We start from the raw sequence: 19,298 nt of genomic DNA, 5'->3' as shown, positions 1-19,298 counted from the left end.
TTACATGCAAGACACTGTAAAAAAAAGTTCTTTAGAAATATAATATTAGATTGTATTTAACCAGCACTTCACCAGCACTCAGCCTCCCATCCCAGGGGCCAGGGTGAGAAGCTTGCATTGATCCTACCAGAACAACAGGAGATCTCCCAGAGTAATTGTTTCATTATTCAGCTAATTCAGTCTCTTACCTTCTACAGAACTACAATTAAAAAACAAATAACCAAAACAGCAAAGAACCTCTCCAAAAAAAGGAGGGAAATTATTTTTCCACCAAATTTAATCGCCCTGTTGCTCAGTCGTAAACAGCCAAACCTCAAAGGGATCCTGGCAATGAAACCTCTGGTTCAGTTGCATATTTTTGATGAAGTACTTTGAGTAAACATTTCCCAAATTTGCCAATATTTCCATTTCATTGAACATTCTTTGTTGTTGTGTTGTGCTACAAAATAAGCGTCCAACGTGTCATGCTTAGTTTTATCTGTACCACGCCATCTCCTATGTACCTCCTCCCTGTCACTAGGAATCACAGTGCTATCAATGTGTCTTCACAAAAGTTTCCAAACATTGTGCGTGCCCGATTTTGAACATTCAAACACTGCATGTGTCCAATCTGACTGATGGACAGAAATAATTCATTAAATGTACCAATGAAATTACAAATAGATCAACCAAGAGGATGGACTTCTGGCTCAGTTAATCCAGAAAGATGCTGGTGTGCCCCTTTCATTCAAACATGCAAACAAAATTATTAAATATTTCAAAGGAAGCAACATTAGGATGATGATATCAGGATACAGTAAAAATTTTACTCTTGGTTTAAAAGCATTAAGGAGTCCAGAATTATACTCTAGAGTCACTCTGGTGCATAACTGCAACAGACATGAAGATTACTAATTTAAAATAGAGATTAAACCCCTCTATTCTTCAGTTACCAAAAAAAAAAAAATCAGAACAGAAGACACTATCAGGCTTTTTTAATTTATTATTGAGCTAAAGCAGAATGGAGCAAGGGCAATCACTCCATCCTCAAATACAGGGATTATCTAGTAGATAAACCAACATATCTTTTTCCTACCTGTTTTCCAGACAAACTGATGACCTCTCCTGGCTTCCAGATCAGCTGTTTGTAACATTAAGAAAACAAACAAAAGGAAGGACTTCCCCAGGCTCTGCCATGCCCAGTGAGGAGAAACCCAGTTCTGTTGTAGAAGCATAATTCAGATAATTCAGTATCTTGTCTTCTTTGGTCCTAGAATTAAAAGAAAAAGAAAAAGCTTGCTAAAAGACTTAAAACACCAAGGCAACAGGCTCAGCCTAAGGGTAACCTGGAGGTCACTGTGCATTTCATAGTCCCTGTGTGCCGGATTCATTGAGGACAAGTCTGTTTTAGAGGCTTCACTTGAAGAGAAAGAGAGGGGGGAAAAAGGGCAGGGGCGAGAGAGAGGAGAGAGCCAGCTCCCTAAGGACCTGCAGTCCCATCCTACAAAGCCAGCCATCGTAAATGCTTTTAGCAGGTTCTTAAGAAGAAATTTACCAGTGCAAATAAATGGCAAGGAATCTGATAACAGTCTGTGATGTGTCCCTTCTTTTCTCTATTTAATTTCTCTTCAGCATGAATATTATCATGCTATAGGCAGACTAAACCAAAGCTGAGAATGGATTCCAGGTGCAAAATTCAGCTCTGAATGCAGACCCCACGTCCAACATTTTAAGATCCCTGACAACTGGAATACCAAACCTGGAATTGTTTTAGCTCCATACCATGTGTGAACGTGGGATACCAAAAACAACATGAGAAATGCAGGAGGAAAAGCAGGAAAGCAGGGATTGCTTATCAGTACACGATGAATGAGCCTAAAAGGGCAAACTAGACACTACTCAGGCATTTCTCTGGAATCTGGGATTCGCGTTTAAGTCCCTGATCTTTGAGCTCAACCAGCAACCGGTTACTCCAGAGAGGTCTCTCTGACTAAGATATTTCAATTAAGCTCTCCAACACTTCAGACGAATACCAGAGCCGCATTGTGATCAAGATAGGAATGTATCAAGTCCTGTTGCTGGAGCAGTATTAGACCATACAACTCATTAAAATAATCACTGTGCAGCACCAGAAGCAAAGAAGAATGTCTCTCTGGGCCTCCCATACGACGCAGGAGCCCAACTCCTAAATGCCTGCTCCAGCGAACATCCACATTGCTTATATACCATGGAAAAGCTTCCAAAACAAGAGAGATTAAGAAAGGCATACAACATAATAAAATCTTAAAAATTCTGATTCAGCACAGTAATTCAAATCTCTGTTTCTCCCATCCCAGAAGATTACCAACCAGCCACTTACTTAGGCAGACTTTACATGAGTTTCAAGTTATTTTGGATTCATCCACATTCAAGTGGGAACAGATTTGAAATCTCAAAAAATGTTCATGGTATGTGCCACATCAAACGAGACAGTTTCTGATGTAAATTTACATATTAATTTTTTCTTATGTAGTAACTTTTGTGTTTATACCATGTTTAAATTCTCAACGTAGTTCTACTTATTAGTGACTAATCCTACTTTTATAAGTAAAAAAAATGTCACATCCGTATTAGCGTAAGGACAGCAATAACACCTGTCTTCCAGATTTGTCTTCATTGGCATAATCTTGGTGATTTTCATTAAAATTATCAGTTATTAGAAGTTTAGTCCAGAAAATTCCATTACATTCCTAACCTTATGAAAAGCAACATTGTCAGAATACATAATACACAGCATCATCCTTGATAAGAAACTGGAGATAAACCTGAAAATAGTCCATATTGAATATACAGTAAAACTTTTAATTTCAAGCTGTATTTAAATTACTTTGAAACTGTTTCTATCATGATAAATTCATGCAATTATATTTAATCAGATATTGACTAACTACGGTGGAAGATACAATGTTATATCTGTTATCTGGTTTAGTTCATTCTTGTGTTTCAGATGAACAGCATTTCAGGTAAGACCTGAAAAACCATCAAGCTGACCAAATACAGTAATGCGGGCAAGGGACCAGATTTATTGCTTTGCTCAGGTCTTCTGGGTTAATTTAGTTCAAAATTCACATTTAATTCAGAATGCAACCTGCTGAGTCCCAACACATCGACAATGTAACGCAGACCACAAGTGGCCTCATAGGAAGCACAAGTGAAGCTCAGAAATCTTGAGCATCCTTCAGAAATGCGATGCAGCAGGGAAGCCCTCGGGGTGGGGGGAAGAAGGGCCCCAAACATCCTTCAGTGAAGGTTTTTTTGCCCATCTAGATGGCTGCTCACCTCACACAGAAGAGCTGAGGAGGAGCGACTCGCCCAGTGTCTTCAGCATTGCAGTTACCATCTGTGATGGTCAGAAAACAGAGTCACTGACTTTCTGTCAAGGGAAAGAGAAAGAATTAGTGACACTGGCTCCAACACTGTTCACACCCAAAAATGCAAAACAAGGAAGGAAATTATTCAGATGCTCAGATTTAAGTACTGGAGGGAAGCCAGCATGCCCAGCCCTGCACAGACAGCGCTGAGCTGAATTGCAGGACAGCTCTCCAGGTCCAGAAGAATGCCATAAAAACAACATGACTTAAAACAGGTGGGAGCATGAAATGGCCAAATCCAAGGAAACCTCAGATAACAGCTGATAAAGACAGCGAGATTTTTTAATGAAGCACCAGTAGCACTCATCAGCTGCCTTCTCAACACACTGCCTTCATCTCAGCACTCAAAGGGTCAGTAAACAGCAGTAAATCCCTGGGAGTAGCAGCCTCCTGCCCAAAACAAGGGGTTTCACATATGTTCATTCTTTGGGCAGGACTACAAAGATAACTGGCTGCTGCTCCCCATGGAGCAAGAACAGAGATTACATTAAGTCAGAAAAAATAGAAATAAATTAGACACCATGAGACTGATTCTAATCTCACCCACCCCAGCAGAGCTCAATAGAGTCCACTGATTTACACCACAGCAAAGCACAATAAAAATTTGTCTGTATATCTACGTTTGTATAACACAATTTGGAACAGTAGCTGTTCTGTCCTGATACGATAAAAAATTATTGCACAGGCAACATATGCTATCTACAGAAACATGAATAAATTACATTATGAAGGCCACCAACACTTCACATCAAATTTAGTTGCAGTATATCTCAGCTCCCAAATGTGTCAGTGTGGCTAGCTGTAAATTGACAAATACAGAGAAAAATGGAGGGAAAAAAAAAAATGAAATTTACATTTTAAAAATTGACTTCACCAAGACGAGGCATGATTAAATTCATGCGATTGCTTAAACATGTTCAAGATATGTGTTTTACTCTGAAAATCTGAAAAATATCTTGCTTTTCCAAAACTGATTATCTGCATTTATTCAATATTCTTTATAATACAGGCCTAGCCAATGAACAGTCTGCACTAATAGATTCTCATGAAATTAAATAACGAGGTGTTGGTTTCGTATATTTGAAGGATTAGTCACAAGCATCCTTTTAATTCTGTTCGGTTTGTATGGAATCTTGTTCAGAAAAACAAGGATATCATATATTAGCTGTAATGGCTGGGAATACATAGGCACTCTTGAAAAGGCCGCTTGCAAGTTTTCTAACGATCTTAACAAGGCATTTACATTATCTAATCCACTGCTAATTCTCTTAAGGACAGGATTGAATAAAACTAGTTTTAAATAACAGACTTCCATCTAGAAACCTACATTTCTACTGAAAACAAGGCATTCAAGTGTAGTGTCAAAATGGTATAAATAAATAAATACACATACAGCTGACAAATAAATATCTTATTTCTGAAGTGTTCAAAATTTAATTTCATTTTCAACATCAATGAGATATCCAGCAGCCAAATCCAGGTCTCATCTTTGCTTAGCCAGGGAAAGGAAAAAGCCTCTGGGAAACTCGTCCCATTTTCCAGACACTGCTCGGATAACCGCAAGCTACAGATGTGCACTCCGAGGCAGATGTTTCCAAGCGACAGGCACTGTGCTAGTCCAAGGCACATCAGAGTCCTCAAATGCATCCAACACTGAAAGACGAAAGATGGATGGTCCAATTTTTACTCCCCACTCTACACATATTGCACTGGTAGAGAAGGGACCAGTTGCTCTTTCTGCAAGTTTCCACGGGACAAGAGGTTTCTTCAGTCGTTCTGCACCATTTCTGTGGTTTAGGTTTAAGTTCAGTCTGGCTCTGCTCCAACATGGAATTATACAGTATTTATTACAGAGCTTAGAAAAAAGATCAACTTAAACTGATCTAAACCTGAGACATGATTTCAACCTTGTCATACATCAATTAAATTCCCCCTGAGTTCACCGGGAGTTGTGACCTTCCCTGTCACAGGTAAATCTGACCTACTTTTTTTGTGTGAGAATGGAATGCTGACAAGGACACCTGGGTAGCACCCTCCATTTAAAATGCATGATGCAATTAGAATAATCCCAAACACTTTAAATAGCAACAAAAAAAAGCAATTGCAGATCACATGCGTGGCCATAAATCGTTTGGCAGGTGTCTAGCACAGAGATAAGCATCATTAATCACGAATAAATTTTCTTAACACAAACGTAAGCAGTAATTATGCAACTGTTTGCCTACTACACACTGCACAAACCCACTGCTTGTGATATTCCAAGATAATCTGGATGTTTATAGCGTACTCTTTATCTTCACCAGTAAAATCTGCCTTGCCTTCCCAGAAAGCTGCTATCGAAAAAGCTAATTCTATTCTGTCCTAAAGCAGCAGAGTGCCTGGCCTGTAACAGCAAAGGCTGATCACCACAGACATGTGCTGCAGACCACCCCTGGGGGAGATATTTCAGAAAAAACACTAATGCTAGCGCTACAGGTAGAGAGTTTAATAAAATGAAAGTGTTTGCACGGTCACATACATCAAACTAGGAACAGGCCTTCAGATATAAGTGCCCATGACACAGGTTTATGTGCATACTGCCCAATTTTTTATTTAATGATGAACATAGTTACATTAAATTGCCTTTACTTCCATATGGAAAACAAACATCATACATTCTTCCACTTAGACATTTGGAGAGATAGAGTCTTCTGTTTAAAGTAGGGGCACCACAAATTCATTCTACTTCCAACTGTGTCAGAAACCTCCTGTGCAAAAAGTCACTTAAGGTCACGCTCCGATACTAATACTTGATTCTGCAAGCACTCCCCTTGATTTCAGCGGAGTGACTTTGCATATATGAGAACAGTAGCTTGATTTTCTATACCTCTACTTCTTCATCTCCAAACGTTAATTGAGAATATTTACTCTTTTTCCAGGAGCATTTTAGAAAATCCTGGATAAAAACACACAGCGTGAATGAGCTACATTTATACATCAGGTTGACAATCGCCTGACACTGTTTTTGTCCTAAGTGGTCACTCACCAGGAATCAAAACATTAAGCTCCACAATTCTTTGGTAATTTGCTACAATAACTGTAAGGATAAATAACGCCTGAAAGAACATCTGGTGTTAACACGTCTGCATATGGAAGATAACTCCAAACAACCAGCAGACAGTCTAAACCAGCCTGCTTTGGGCTGGGAGTAAGCCTGCATGACCTCCAGATCAACAAAGCTGAACATAAATTCACCTTGGTCCATTTTCATGTACAAACCTTAAACAACCTTCCTCAGCACTGAGTTGCCGGAAAGCTCAGTAGTTAGTCACCATCTTTACCAGTTATATTTGAAAGTTCAGGTATTATTTGACTATAGACATCACCAAAATAAGAATCTGTTAATTATTTCATCTTTTTTCTTCTATTCAATCATATCTGCTTCACATCCCAAAGCTATGGAAGATTTTGGTGATTAAAAGCAAGAATATGAAATCATTGTACTGTCAATGAATTGCCTCTTAACTTACATCGATTTGTTTGGGGTAAAAACCATGAATCCTAAGTTTTCCTGCTTCAGTTTTCATGCATCTTAAAAACATAACAAAAGCAGTTTTGAATTTAGAAGTTTATAATTAAAGTTAGCTAAGTGGATTATAATGAAAGATGTTCCAGCAAGGGAGCTCAAACTGATGCATTATGACTACATTAAAGAAAACACCAGAGAATAGACTTTCCATCAGTAGAACGACTTTAATTAAAACAGTGATAGAGCAGAACTGTTCTGTGAAACGATGCTGCTGTTACGTCTCCTTCACTCTAAGTACTTCCAATGGACTCTATGGGAACACACTTGACTTGCAATAATAAAATGTATATGTGATTTCAGACTTTTCTGAGGAACCCAGTTCAGAAGATCAGTTAAATGTAGTTGAAGCAAAATTTGGTTCATTTGTACACAAACATGTATGGCTTACACTGCCAGCAGAGCAGGGAGATTTCAAAGTCAAGGATTCAAGAGTTTGTGAACGGCACCATCCTGATACTCCTCAGCTGCACGATCACACAGCCACCTACAGCCCCTGTGCCCATTGAGAGCAGAATGAACGATGCTCACAATCAAGCAGCACTCTGACATTTCCTTCTACAAAAATCATTCAGTGTGACCCAGTATGCAAGTGCCCAAGTGTTATCCAAGCCTTGGACTTCTCAATGGTATTTAACAGCCATGGACCTTTTGGTGCTTTTGGTGTTGTATCTTATCACTCAAAGTAGGCTAATTTACCTTCACAAATGTTGTTCAAGCTATTATCATACTCCTCGCAGCAGGAACAAGTACAGAGCAATTAAGATCAAAATGCTCAAGACTGTCAATAGGTTTCTCTTGTGAACTCAGGCATTGATTTTTTTCTGAGCAGCAGAACATGGAAAGTGTCCAATAACTTTTAAGTAACCTTTTCACATTGCTTGTGCACTTTCATATGTTTAACTAAATACAAGAAAGGTTGTAGCAGCTCAAACCAAACATCTGCAAAGCCCCAGATCCTGCCTCCGACAGGAGAACGATGCCAAATGCCCAGAGTGCAGTATAAGAACAAAGCATGTATAAATAATACTTCTCCCTATACCTTCCCAGTTTCCAACAAATTGTGGCTTCCATGCCTCCCGAGTCAGAAGATCTTTGCATCTGACAGCACTCTTATAAACTTATGGTGTCACATCCTGAACCTATATGAGTTTGGGGTTTGGTTTGGTTTGGTTTTTTTATATAGGTTATGTATATAGCCTACATACACCTAAACCTGGAGTCCTCCTCATGGCAGGCTTGTAAACCAGCACAGCAGAACACAGCCCAGAACAAGCTCGGTGATGTCTTCATGCTATAGCACATCCTTTCTGTAACAACAAAACTTTACAGCTTTGAGGGAAAAAAAGTTCCTTTTTGTTTATTTCTCAATGGATAGAGAAAAGTTTGAGTCTATTATCAATATACTGTTCTGCTGTAGCTTATCATTGGCACTGGAAGAACTAAAGGTCCTTTCAAATTCAGCTATATTTAAGAATTGCTGTCACAGTTGCATAGATCCTGGATTACTGTTAAATTGCAATTAAGCAGACAAAGAGAAAGGGAGCTGGCACCACTTCCAATGCCATTTCAGTAAATGCTATTGCAAGTTGTTGTTCAAAGAGGATTACTCTCACTTCACTGGCAAAACACTGCATATAACGCACATTCAGCAGTATAATACCATTTGAAAACTAGTATTTGAAATTATTTTCCTTTAAGAGGCAAACCTGGAAATCAGACTCACTAGAGAGCAAACTCCCTACTGTAGCAGCATGACCATTCACACTGAAAACAACAGAAAGCTTCAAAGTCACCAATTACAAGGCAGCAGTTTTAAAAAAAAAAAACCAAACAAAAAAAAAAAAAACACCTCATAACCTCTGCTGCAGGAACAACAGCAGATTTTCCTAGCATTCCCATTAAAGTGCTTTCAGTTCACAGAAATTAAATTGCTTTACTGCAGTGATTTTCTTCTGCATTCCGATATTACTTTATATTATTTGACATTAATACAGCATTGCAGGCTGTAGGTCAGGTTTTTTTTTTCTCCTCACTGGAACATGGCCACCACGCAGAGTTTATCAATCTTAAACACAAGGTCAAAATAATACGATCAAGTACCACCAAGCATATGAGCTCAACAAAGACTTAGGCTCTGCTTAGCAGGGGAAGGACCATCTGCTTCCGTGCCACAGGACTGGCATATCTGAAGCTTATCACCAGTTCAAATTGTTATATTCTACCCTTGTATGGAACAACCAGAGCAACCAAGGAAGGGCATGCACACACCCAAGCATCTGACCAAACAAATTAACTACAGATAGGCAGGAGGAAAATGTTACAGTTTTAACTTGTTATTCAGTTCTAGGGAGAGTATGTGGGGTTCAGTTTTGAACCTCTAAATATTGGTGACTGTGGCTAAAATAACACTGCTCCTGTACACAGAAATATGCAGAGGCCAACTTCAATACTTCTTCAATGTATAAAGTTTTTCTTCTGCTGTAACACTCACATTAAGAATAATTTCTTTTCCACAATATTCGTACCTCTATTTGTATGTAGTCATTACTACTTTGCCATTTGCACTACCTAGCTCTAGCCTATACCCAAATGAGCTAATATGAAGAGGCACACACACATCCACAAGATAAATTCCATTTCAAAAAACTCATTTCCAAAGTGCTGAAATAAACATTTATTCCAATGCATCCTCTGTCATCAGCTGTTTATTTCAGTGCACCAAAGTACAAACTCATAGGAAAGGAGAAAATATGGAGCACAATGCAATGCAAACACTATACCACTCCAGAAACATGCAGGCTCTACAGAGGAGCACAGTTAATCAGACACTGACACTCTAGCTCTTAATTTTCTATCAAACATCACCAGTGAAGTCTTGTGACGAAGTCTCCTACAACCAAGGCTTCATCACTTCTACAGAATAAAAACCTGCATAAATCAGGTCCCACATAAGAATACATACTTGAAATAATTATAGCTAGAGCTGTCAAAATAAATTAATCAATTTTGTGATGCCTTACTATTGATTCATTCATTTTCTTTCCATTCACTTTGCAACAGATGTCCCCGTCATTGGTGCCAACTGGCCCAGGCAGCCAGTGTAATAAAAGGGTTAAGAAAAAAATGATAGTGCTTTAAAAAAAAAAAAACACAGTGAAAGCTGAACACACATGGAAAAAAAGAGTGACACTGGGATAAAGAAAATGCACAGATGCCAGCGTGCACACGCTGCGCTCTGAATCCAGCTTTTGCTAACTGCCATACAGACTTACTCCAACACACCAAGAGTAACACAGTGTAATAATACACAGCTTGTACTGAAAAGAAGCATTTGGTTTTTAGGTGGAATTTATTTTCAGAAATGCACAAGCTACTGCTTATACCAAACTTCCTCACAGCACCGTGCAAGGGTCTTCAGGGAAGGCTTCACAGACCTCATTTCCCCCCTGCAGCAGTAGTACCTGGCGAAAACGTGCCTCCACAGAAGATGCACACAGCAGCCAAGAGCTCGTATCATCACATCACATCGCCTCCTCCGGAGTGGAAGAAACACTAGGCACGCGCTCCGGCTCAGAACCTGGCATTAGGATGCATGCCTGAAACTCAGGCATTCCCAGGCACTTTACAAGAGCTGCACAACTAGGTGTAGGAATATGTTTTTCATAGCATAAACCATTAATAACATCTGCACATTTATTTACAAGTGGACTTGCTTTCACCCCAAGATTAACTATGCACGACAACAACAAAAACACCAAATTGCCATAAGGGCAGTTAGAAAGAATGATACTACCCTTTAAAGCAGTTGCAGCAACCAGTTGAGTGAAGCTATATATCTACTTAAAAATTTTGTCATTGTTACCTTTTTCATTCCCATTTCTTTTCCCCTGTAGCTGATTATAGTCACTCACTGTATTTTATCACATTGGAAGGTCTAATCTCTTTAGGGTGAAAAATACATTTGCCCTGAACACAATATAATACGATTCACACAGGGGTCCCTGACACTATTGCAGTATCGATACGGAAAAATAATCATAATGATACCAACTGATAAAAGCCCTCAGTGTAATATTATTTAAGCAAGGTCAATTGCCCATGCAGGTTGTTCTTACCAGAGTTCACGTTACATCACTGGTCCCATCATCCTGAACTTCCCTGCTGTCATCCCCATTACAGTTCAATTAACAGAGGAGTCCTGCAGTGGCTTGATGAGCATCTGCTGCCTCTACCCGGCAGTAATTCAATAAGGATACGCCATAGGAAGAGATAATGAGAAGTCAGCCCAGTTGTTCTATCTCGCCCCAGGAGAGGAGATGAGTTTTGTTTATGGGAAAGAGCGTGACCTATGAAAATTATCAGTTAATTTCATATTTCAGTGCTTCAACGTGCTACTGGTAACTTCAAGTGTTCTCTGGTTTCTCTGATGGTGCAGCCCACGAGGATCCAGAATCGGTTTTTCTGGTGGGTCCCTGATTAACAACCCTTCCCACACTGAAAGGATACATCTTTCTCGAAGCATTTTCTCTTAGCCAGTTCTACCAAAGGAAGTTTCTACTCGTGCATTCAGCAGTGGTAGGTCTGAACTAAAAAATTAAACACCTGAGCAAAGAAAATGGGCCAAAACTACTACCAAAGTAATTCAGAGAGAATGAAATTCACACCCACATCAAACCTGGGTGAAACACTTTCACAAAACCATAATCTCTTAGGTTCTGTTACGCTGCAGATAGTATCAGCCTGGGTTTTCTCTCCCTGCCCCACAGCACCCAGTTATCAATATTATCAAAATTATCCATGTAAAGTGAAGTGACCACCTCCTCCTCACCGGTGCCCAAATTCCGGTGCTTCCTCCATTTCCTTCTGCACCTTTCCTGCAGAGTCCCCCCCTGCCTTAACTCCCACCTACCCTCTCTAACTCTCCTGTTGCTCTAGGAACAATTAGTCCATCACTAAAAAGCCAGAGCCACCTACAGTCCCTTCATCTCCTACTCCACCACGACTTGTCGCAGTGACTATTTGAGGGACGTGCCTCTGTATTGTCTCCTGTAGAGCTATGCATCAAACAGTGCTGGAAATGTTACACTTCTCTGCCTCCACTCTTGAGATTTCAAATTTCTTCTACTACTTCCCACATTTCTCCTCTTCTGAGTACTGAGGACAACTACATGCTTCTTTCTACACAGCTTCCATTGATGTTCAAACTTTGAACAGCTTCTCTGTCACCTAGTTTCCTTCGGCTCACTCCTCCTAAACCCCACAACCACAGCTTCCTGGGTAGGACGTATTTTGCCTTGTGATTGTAGTGTCCTCATCAGTTTTGCAGCCTTATTTCAACAATCTCATTCGCTGAAACAGGCATTTTCAAGTTGATTTAAAAAACAGTTTTCTATTTTATGTCTCCTTAGTATCATTAAGGTACAGATTTACTGAAGAAGAGGATAGGCAAGAGAGAAGAAAAAAAGAAGATACATTTCCTCCCCAAGCTCTGCTTCTGTAACGTGGTCAGTGAACCACAGTGAATTTACATGGCTGCACAGTCCCATGCCTCCACATACACGGCTTAGTTTCTCTCAAGATCAGCTTCATTTGAGACACATCCTTTCCCATCACACAATTATCTGCATTGCACTGAGGACTGCTCACCTGCTCTGACCACTCTTGTCTATGAGTTCAGTCATCAGGTCTGCTCATTCTTCATTCATACGCCAATCCAGGTTGGCAGGTCCCTACCTCAGGAGGTCTCTAGTCCAGCCTACTGCTCAAAGTAGGATCAGACAGCTACAAATCATGTAAGATATTCTACATTGTCTCCAACATTTTTATTTTGCTTCTACTTCCCACCAGAAAACTTAGTCTACCAAGCTCACGCCAACTGACATCAGATCTCAAGTTGTGGTTCACCTCTTGCAAGTCCTACAACCAGGCAGCTTTTCCCCCATTTCAGTGTAATTCTCTTCTCTTTCCTCAGTTCTGCCATCTCTTTCTGCTCTTCAGTTTAATCACCTGCTGCACATCTACTCCTGGCTGCCTTTTCCTTAATCCTCAATCCCTTTCCACCCTCTGCCTCTAATTCTTTCTCATAATAAACTAGCTGATTTCTCCCAAAAGATAACAGATATAATTTTATTACATTTACCACCTTTTCTCAGCTTGGTTTCTTACCCCTTTTCTCAACCTACAATATTTTGTTCCTTCTCCTAACTAGCCCTTTGTTCACTTGCATCTCCCCTCTCCTGTTTTCTGATTCCCTTGTGTCATTTTCATGCCTCCCACACTTTCTCCTCTATTGTCTTCTGGTTCAGGGTTTTTTTCCCCTCTGAAAAAGCTCAGAGAGGAAACACTACAGACATGCTACATTATATCCAAAATAGGACACTATAACAATTTTAGAGTTGCATAGAATAAGCATTTAAGAAATGCTAGAATTAAAGTTGCCTTGCAGGAATGTATTAAGATAGTCAGGTTTCATGATTACATCTATTTTTATCATATTACTAAAGCCTATATTAAAAAGCAATTTAAATCTATCTTTGACTGCTTTTATCTATTCATCACACTTGCTTTCAACCCTCTCTTAAAGCCTTACTCATACTCCTTTCTGAAACAACCAGAAAGTACCTGTAAATATCCAACAACTGCAACTACAGGAAATGTTATTTACTTCACTCTTAATAGCTATGTGTACCATTGAAAAAAAAAGAACAGATTTGTATTTATCTATATGAGGTTAAATAACTTAAAATTTGGTAAACACACTATGGACTAGTTTCCATCTGGTTAAAAATGGAAGATAGACAGACAGATAGAAAGATAGACAGATCCTGTACAAGAAATGCTACCAAATCAGTTAATGATGTTCACTGGCTACTTATATTTTAATTTTATTAAAATTATTATTTTAATATTATTGCTTTTATTATTAATAGCAAAGTAAACATATATAGTTTAGTCATACTGAGCACAACTGTAAGCTGCAAGCAAGGAATATAAAAAACTCTTTCAGGGGAAGGACCGAGAACAACTCGCACGGTGCCAAGACGGGGCCAATAGTAGTATTTTAAGACCATAATAGTCAACAGGAGACTGCCCAAAGTTCTCGATTCCAATTGCCCATACTGGACTTGCACTTTGTCCACTGGAGTTTGTGACGGCTACAGTATGCTAGAACATCACTTTTTAGAAAGACATAGAACAACACATTTTTCATACCAATCAAGGTAAACTTGTCAGACTTTTGCAGGTTAACATAATTTACTGCCCACTTTTTCCCCCTCCATCTACTTCACTTTTCCAAATTAGGTGAATTAATAAGCCGACTAATGCATAAAAGCTTTTGTAATAGCATACACAGATAGATGTTTACCAGACTTTAGCCTTCATTTTCCATGTGTTTCAGAATTTAAATAAAAATTGAGTCAACCTTCAGGACAAGCCAGTGCTGGCAGAAGTCCTCTTTGTAGATTTACACTTAGAGAGATTAACAGCTTCTGCAGTGAAATGGCTGTACTTTAAACTAAATAAAAATCTCTGTTGATAGCTTCCCAAGTCTCATACATTCTTGCTCACTGAAAGTATTTGAGACTGCTATTATAAACACTTTCCATATTAACATCTGTATCCATTCCCAGGCTGGTATTCCACATTATCTGAATTATTTTACCCTACTGCAGCATTTTCTTCCTTCAGAAAGATGGGAATTTGAACTAAATACAGGACTTGATAGTAGCAGTAACCCAATATATCTGATTACACAAACAAATCTAAAATAAAATTATAATTTAAATGGCAGAAGTAAACATATTGCAGGCCCTGGGCATTACTTTAAAAATTGGTCAATATTTGGCAGAGGCAGCACAAGAGCTGGGTCATAATTTTGTGTATATTTTTTTTTCCTTATGTGGTAAAACTAGCGAGAAATGGGGTTACTACTAGAGTTAGAACTCCATTTACTATGTAATTTTTCTTCAGTACATGAGTCTTTTTTTAAAGGACAGCAATTGCTTTGAGTTATACAAAAAGATTGGTCTGTAGAAAGTGGAAAATGTCTCCTGTCCTACTTTCAAGATTGGGATTTTGTCATGCCAGCAATTGTTTTGTAGGATCATTCCATCTCTAAGATAAAGGAAAAAAAACCCAGAATTTCTTGTCCTGTGGGAAGAGTTTCCCCTGACTTACAGGAAAATGCACATTTGCAAATATAAATACGCTTAAAATCACAGGCTCTGCTTTTCCTCTACTTGTTACTTTTCCTGCTAGACAAAATTAGCAGTGATTTGGACTCAGTGTCAATGAATGCTGAAAGCAACTTGGCATTCTCTTGCCAAGGACCTCTGTAAACTGCGGTTCAGCAAAATAAGACAATATTCTTATTGTGTGTAAGAGCTCAGTTAAATCATCATTTTAACATAATCCTATTTAGTAGCTCTCATGTTTCCTGTTCTGATGTTAGTGATGTTAATGTCTTAAAAAAACAAGGAAGCAAAAATACAGAGGTGAAAGGGAAGGATAGGAAACAGGAAAATGCAGCTTCTGTTTCACTGAAGATCATTTGATGGGGAGAAAAAAAAAAGCAAGAAAAAAAAAACACCAAAAAAAACCAAAGAACCCAAAACCCAGAGGCATGGAAACAGCTTACAGTAGAACATAAAACCCAAACAGTTTTTCTGGATCCCAATCTATTCTAACAAACTTGATATGAATTGTGAATTGAGAAAGACCACTCTAACCAAAGGCTTTCAAGCCATTTTCAAAAGTTTGCCTGCTTCCAACTGCAATACTTACTTAGGGGTAAACACCTTGCTAAAGAAATCAATGATTATTATGACAAACATTCAAAAAACCACACAAGAGGGCTATAGGAACACCCCTCAAATGCACACAGTTCTTTATACATGAGAGACTAATCTCCCAAAGTACTATGTAAATTGGCTAAGCTTAAAAGTTGCATTTAAAATTATCCTCAATATCCATTACAAAAGAAAGGCACCTACTCACTGATAAAACTACCCACTGATAAATTAGCAATTGTAATAAGGGACTGTGAAAGCTAAGGTAAATTGATTGTTGTTCCTAATTTTCTCTTTATTTTAATCCAAAACTCTACAAATTTCAAGAAATAAAAGTACAGGCAAGAGGGTGAGCAAAAAGCTTGACTGCCATATAAAACATCTAAAAATAGTGTTTCAGTATATTTCCATACGCTGGAAGTAGCAAAGAATATCATCTATATAAATCTATTCCTAGGAGAGGTTTTCAGCAGCATCCAAGACTTGAGAATCAATTGTAAATTTGTATTTTAGAATAATCAATAAGAAAAAGTACAAGTCACACTTACACAATATGCAGCATTTAGCAGGAAGATACAGCCATGCACCATCTAATACAAAATATATAGAGACATTATTATAAGCAATATATTTTTAATCTTATGGAATTTACTTGGGAAGAACATAAAAAAATGGTTTTTAGAATATCGCTTTATTTTAACAGTTTCGTTAGCAATCTAAGACATTGCCAAGGCTGTGGGTCCAGAATACATCCGACTGATCTGGCTGCTCCTGGTGCCCCCATGGGCACAGATGGCACCTACACACACAAAAGGGAGCGTTTACTGTGCAGATCACTGTGACGTGCAAACACCTTCAGCAGATGAAAAGCAGTATCAAAATATCAACGCATAACCTATTTTCAGATGAACGAGCTGTCGGTACGAGTGAAAAAGGCAGGTTCATAGCTACACTAGACTCTACAGGAAAAGCTGGAGACTCCTTTGCCAAGACCACCTTGGGAGAAGGTCGTCTCACCAAAGCCACGAGGACCCTCCAAACTCAGATCAATGTTGTCAGTTCTCACTGAAGTGGCTGCCACTTTCAACACTTGATAGTCCCTGGACTCCATGGGAATAAGTGACAGATGTCACATCTCCCAAGAGTGAAGAGATGATAGCATATACTCGGGAAGGGAGGAACTGATGGCCAACTCAGAAGTGTTTCTCTTGCTTGCGAGCTAAATCAATACCTGGTGTATGAACTGGAAAAAAGCATTTAAACCATGAGGGAACGTTATGCAGACACTGATTTACTATCTTATACCAAGAAAAGAAGAAGAAAAAAAAATTTTAAAAAAAAAAAAAAAAAAAAAAGAGTTCTCTATTTCTGGTTTAGGCCAGTTACTATCAGATATTCGAGTGATGATCCTGAGAAATGACTGCATCTCTAACAAAACTCATAACGGCATCAGAACTAGATTGAGCAAAATTGTCTTATTCTAATGCCAGTTTGTCTTCCAGGTAATCAAAGCAGCACTGCATTCAGCCAGCAACTTGTCTAAACAATTCCCACTGCAAACCGGTGCACTGAGGAAGGCTACGAGACCCAAATTACTGCACAGCCACAAAGGTGAATATGAGATGAAATATAAGCAGGGACCTGCCACAAGAGGACACAGACAATTATTTAAAGAATGTGCCTATCCATGAAGCTCACCACGGAGAGTCTATGTAACATGGGACCACATCCAATGAGGCACAGAACAGAACCTGGTTAAATAAGAAGGGAAAGAATAATTAGGAATTGTTGAAGTAGTACCTCGGGCTACAGAAAGTCCTGTCTTACTTTTTCAGTAAGACAACAGAAGAGCCACTGTGCCTTAAGCAAGCCCCTTGCTGGAGGGGGTGACGCTCAGTGGGTGCAGTGGCAGAGCCCACCCTTGCACACTGGGAAAGGGAACCACTAAGACCCCAAAACGCAACAGCAGCAGCGCTCCAGGCAAGGGAAGATCTTCAGATCAGAGGCAGCAGGACTCTGACCCTCTATAAGTGTAAGGTGCATAACTTGAAGAAACCTCACAAGGCCTCTCAGGCATGAACGTGCTAGGTAAATAGCCACGTACCAGCTCCAGTGAATCAACTGAACATTTACCTGTGTAGATGTTTTATTTCTTAGCAACTTAACACATGTTAGACATACCATGCACACTGCACTGCAAAATGGTGAACCTTAACATTATCAGTGATTTTGTACAGAACAAAGGCTTCAATTTTAGTGGTATTTCAGTGGATGCTTTATGCACTCAAAATGATATATAGACACTGAAGCACAGGAAGAACGCTGTTAATTTTCCTCACTTTACTTATTTGTTGTATTAAATATCATTGCTTATTAAAGCAAAACAACCTGTAGAGGGAAATAAGTCAAAAGTACTGACTTTCCCTTTCTTCTCCTCCCATGAGCTGCCAGCTTTTTTCTCTCACATACCATTTCTCACCAGAGAAGAATCAGGAGTTGCTCTCAGAGCTAAAAATAAACATATTATTCTATGAACACAGGTTCATTAGGAATTAAGTTACAGTACAGCAATATAATTCTTTCTGCTTTTGTACATCTATACTTTTCTAAGTGTACCCTCACCCAAGTCTATACTTTAACATCTCTTCAAACAAACCCACCAGAAGCTGCTTACCATGTTTCCATTTCAATACAGAAAAGTTTCTGTAAATTCAAAATCCTTACAAAAATTGTTTACTACTGTTTTATTAATTTCTGAACAAATGAACAGATACCTGTTTTCCTGCAAACTTTTAAAATTTTGTTTTCTCTAATAAATACTGACACCATTTAAGTAGGTCCCGATGCACATCCTGCCTAATTTCCTGCATTAAATAGGCCAAAGAACCCTCCTGAAAATAATCTGCATCCAGGCTGTAACTTCTACTAAAGCTATGATATGTATTTTAAATATGGATATGACCTTTCTTTGAAAGTGTCAAGAGCTGGGGAAAAAAAAAAGTTTTATATCTAAAGAAGTTGTACTTGTAGTTAACCATCACTTAAAGCTATAAATTTGAATCTTAAAGTACTAAACAAACAAAAATATATGCAAGCAGTGAACCCCGTCCCTTCTCTACCTTTCCATTCCAATATAGCAGTATGAGTCTGACTGCTGAACAAAATCACTGGGGGAAAAAAAAAAAAATCACTGCAACCTTTTTAGCAATACTCTCAAATGTGAGCAGTGATTTCAGATGCCCCTTACAGGACACAGTAAATGGGCTGGGATTGCAGAAAGCAGGTGATGAGAATCTCCAGAAGCCAGCTTCTTTTACAGGCATCTCAGAGAAATGAAAAAGAAATGTATCCAAAATTATTCACATTACATATACTATTGCAAGTTCTCTTCTGATTGCCTTAGGGGGGTTAAAACAGCAGCGTGTGAAAAGTAAGTGTCCATCAGGCTCGTTCTGATTTCCAGACACACTCAAAAAAAAAAAGGTTATGCTTATATATAATCCTGACATGTCAAGTGTTATTTGGGGATATAAAAAGACATTGTAAGTATCT

General features: G+C 38.8%; 1 protein-coding gene across 1 annotated transcript in view; it reads right to left on the bottom strand.

Moving 5' to 3' along the window:
* Positions 1-19,298, bottom strand: part of THSD7B (thrombospondin type 1 domain containing 7B) — a 334,900-nt gene that overhangs the window by 271,713 nt on the left and 43,889 nt on the right. The window contains exons 2-3 of the mRNA XM_075028934.1: positions 3,298-3,391; positions 1,076-1,249 (exon numbers count right to left, since the gene is read on the bottom strand). Of these exons, the coding sequence (XP_074885035.1) occupies positions 1,076-1,214 (139 nt within the window). The 5' untranslated portion in view covers positions 1,215-1,249; positions 3,298-3,391. The remainder of the gene's footprint in view (positions 1-1,075; positions 1,250-3,297; positions 3,392-19,298) is intronic.

Source organism: Buteo buteo, chromosome 5 (assembly GCF_964188355.1).
Source record: "Buteo buteo chromosome 5, bButBut1.hap1.1, whole genome shotgun sequence".
In the NCBI taxonomy this organism is placed as follows: Eukaryota; Metazoa; Chordata; class Aves; order Accipitriformes; family Accipitridae; genus Buteo; species Buteo buteo.
Note: the sequence above shows the minus strand (reverse complement) of the source record. Positions and strands in the feature narration are given on the sequence as shown.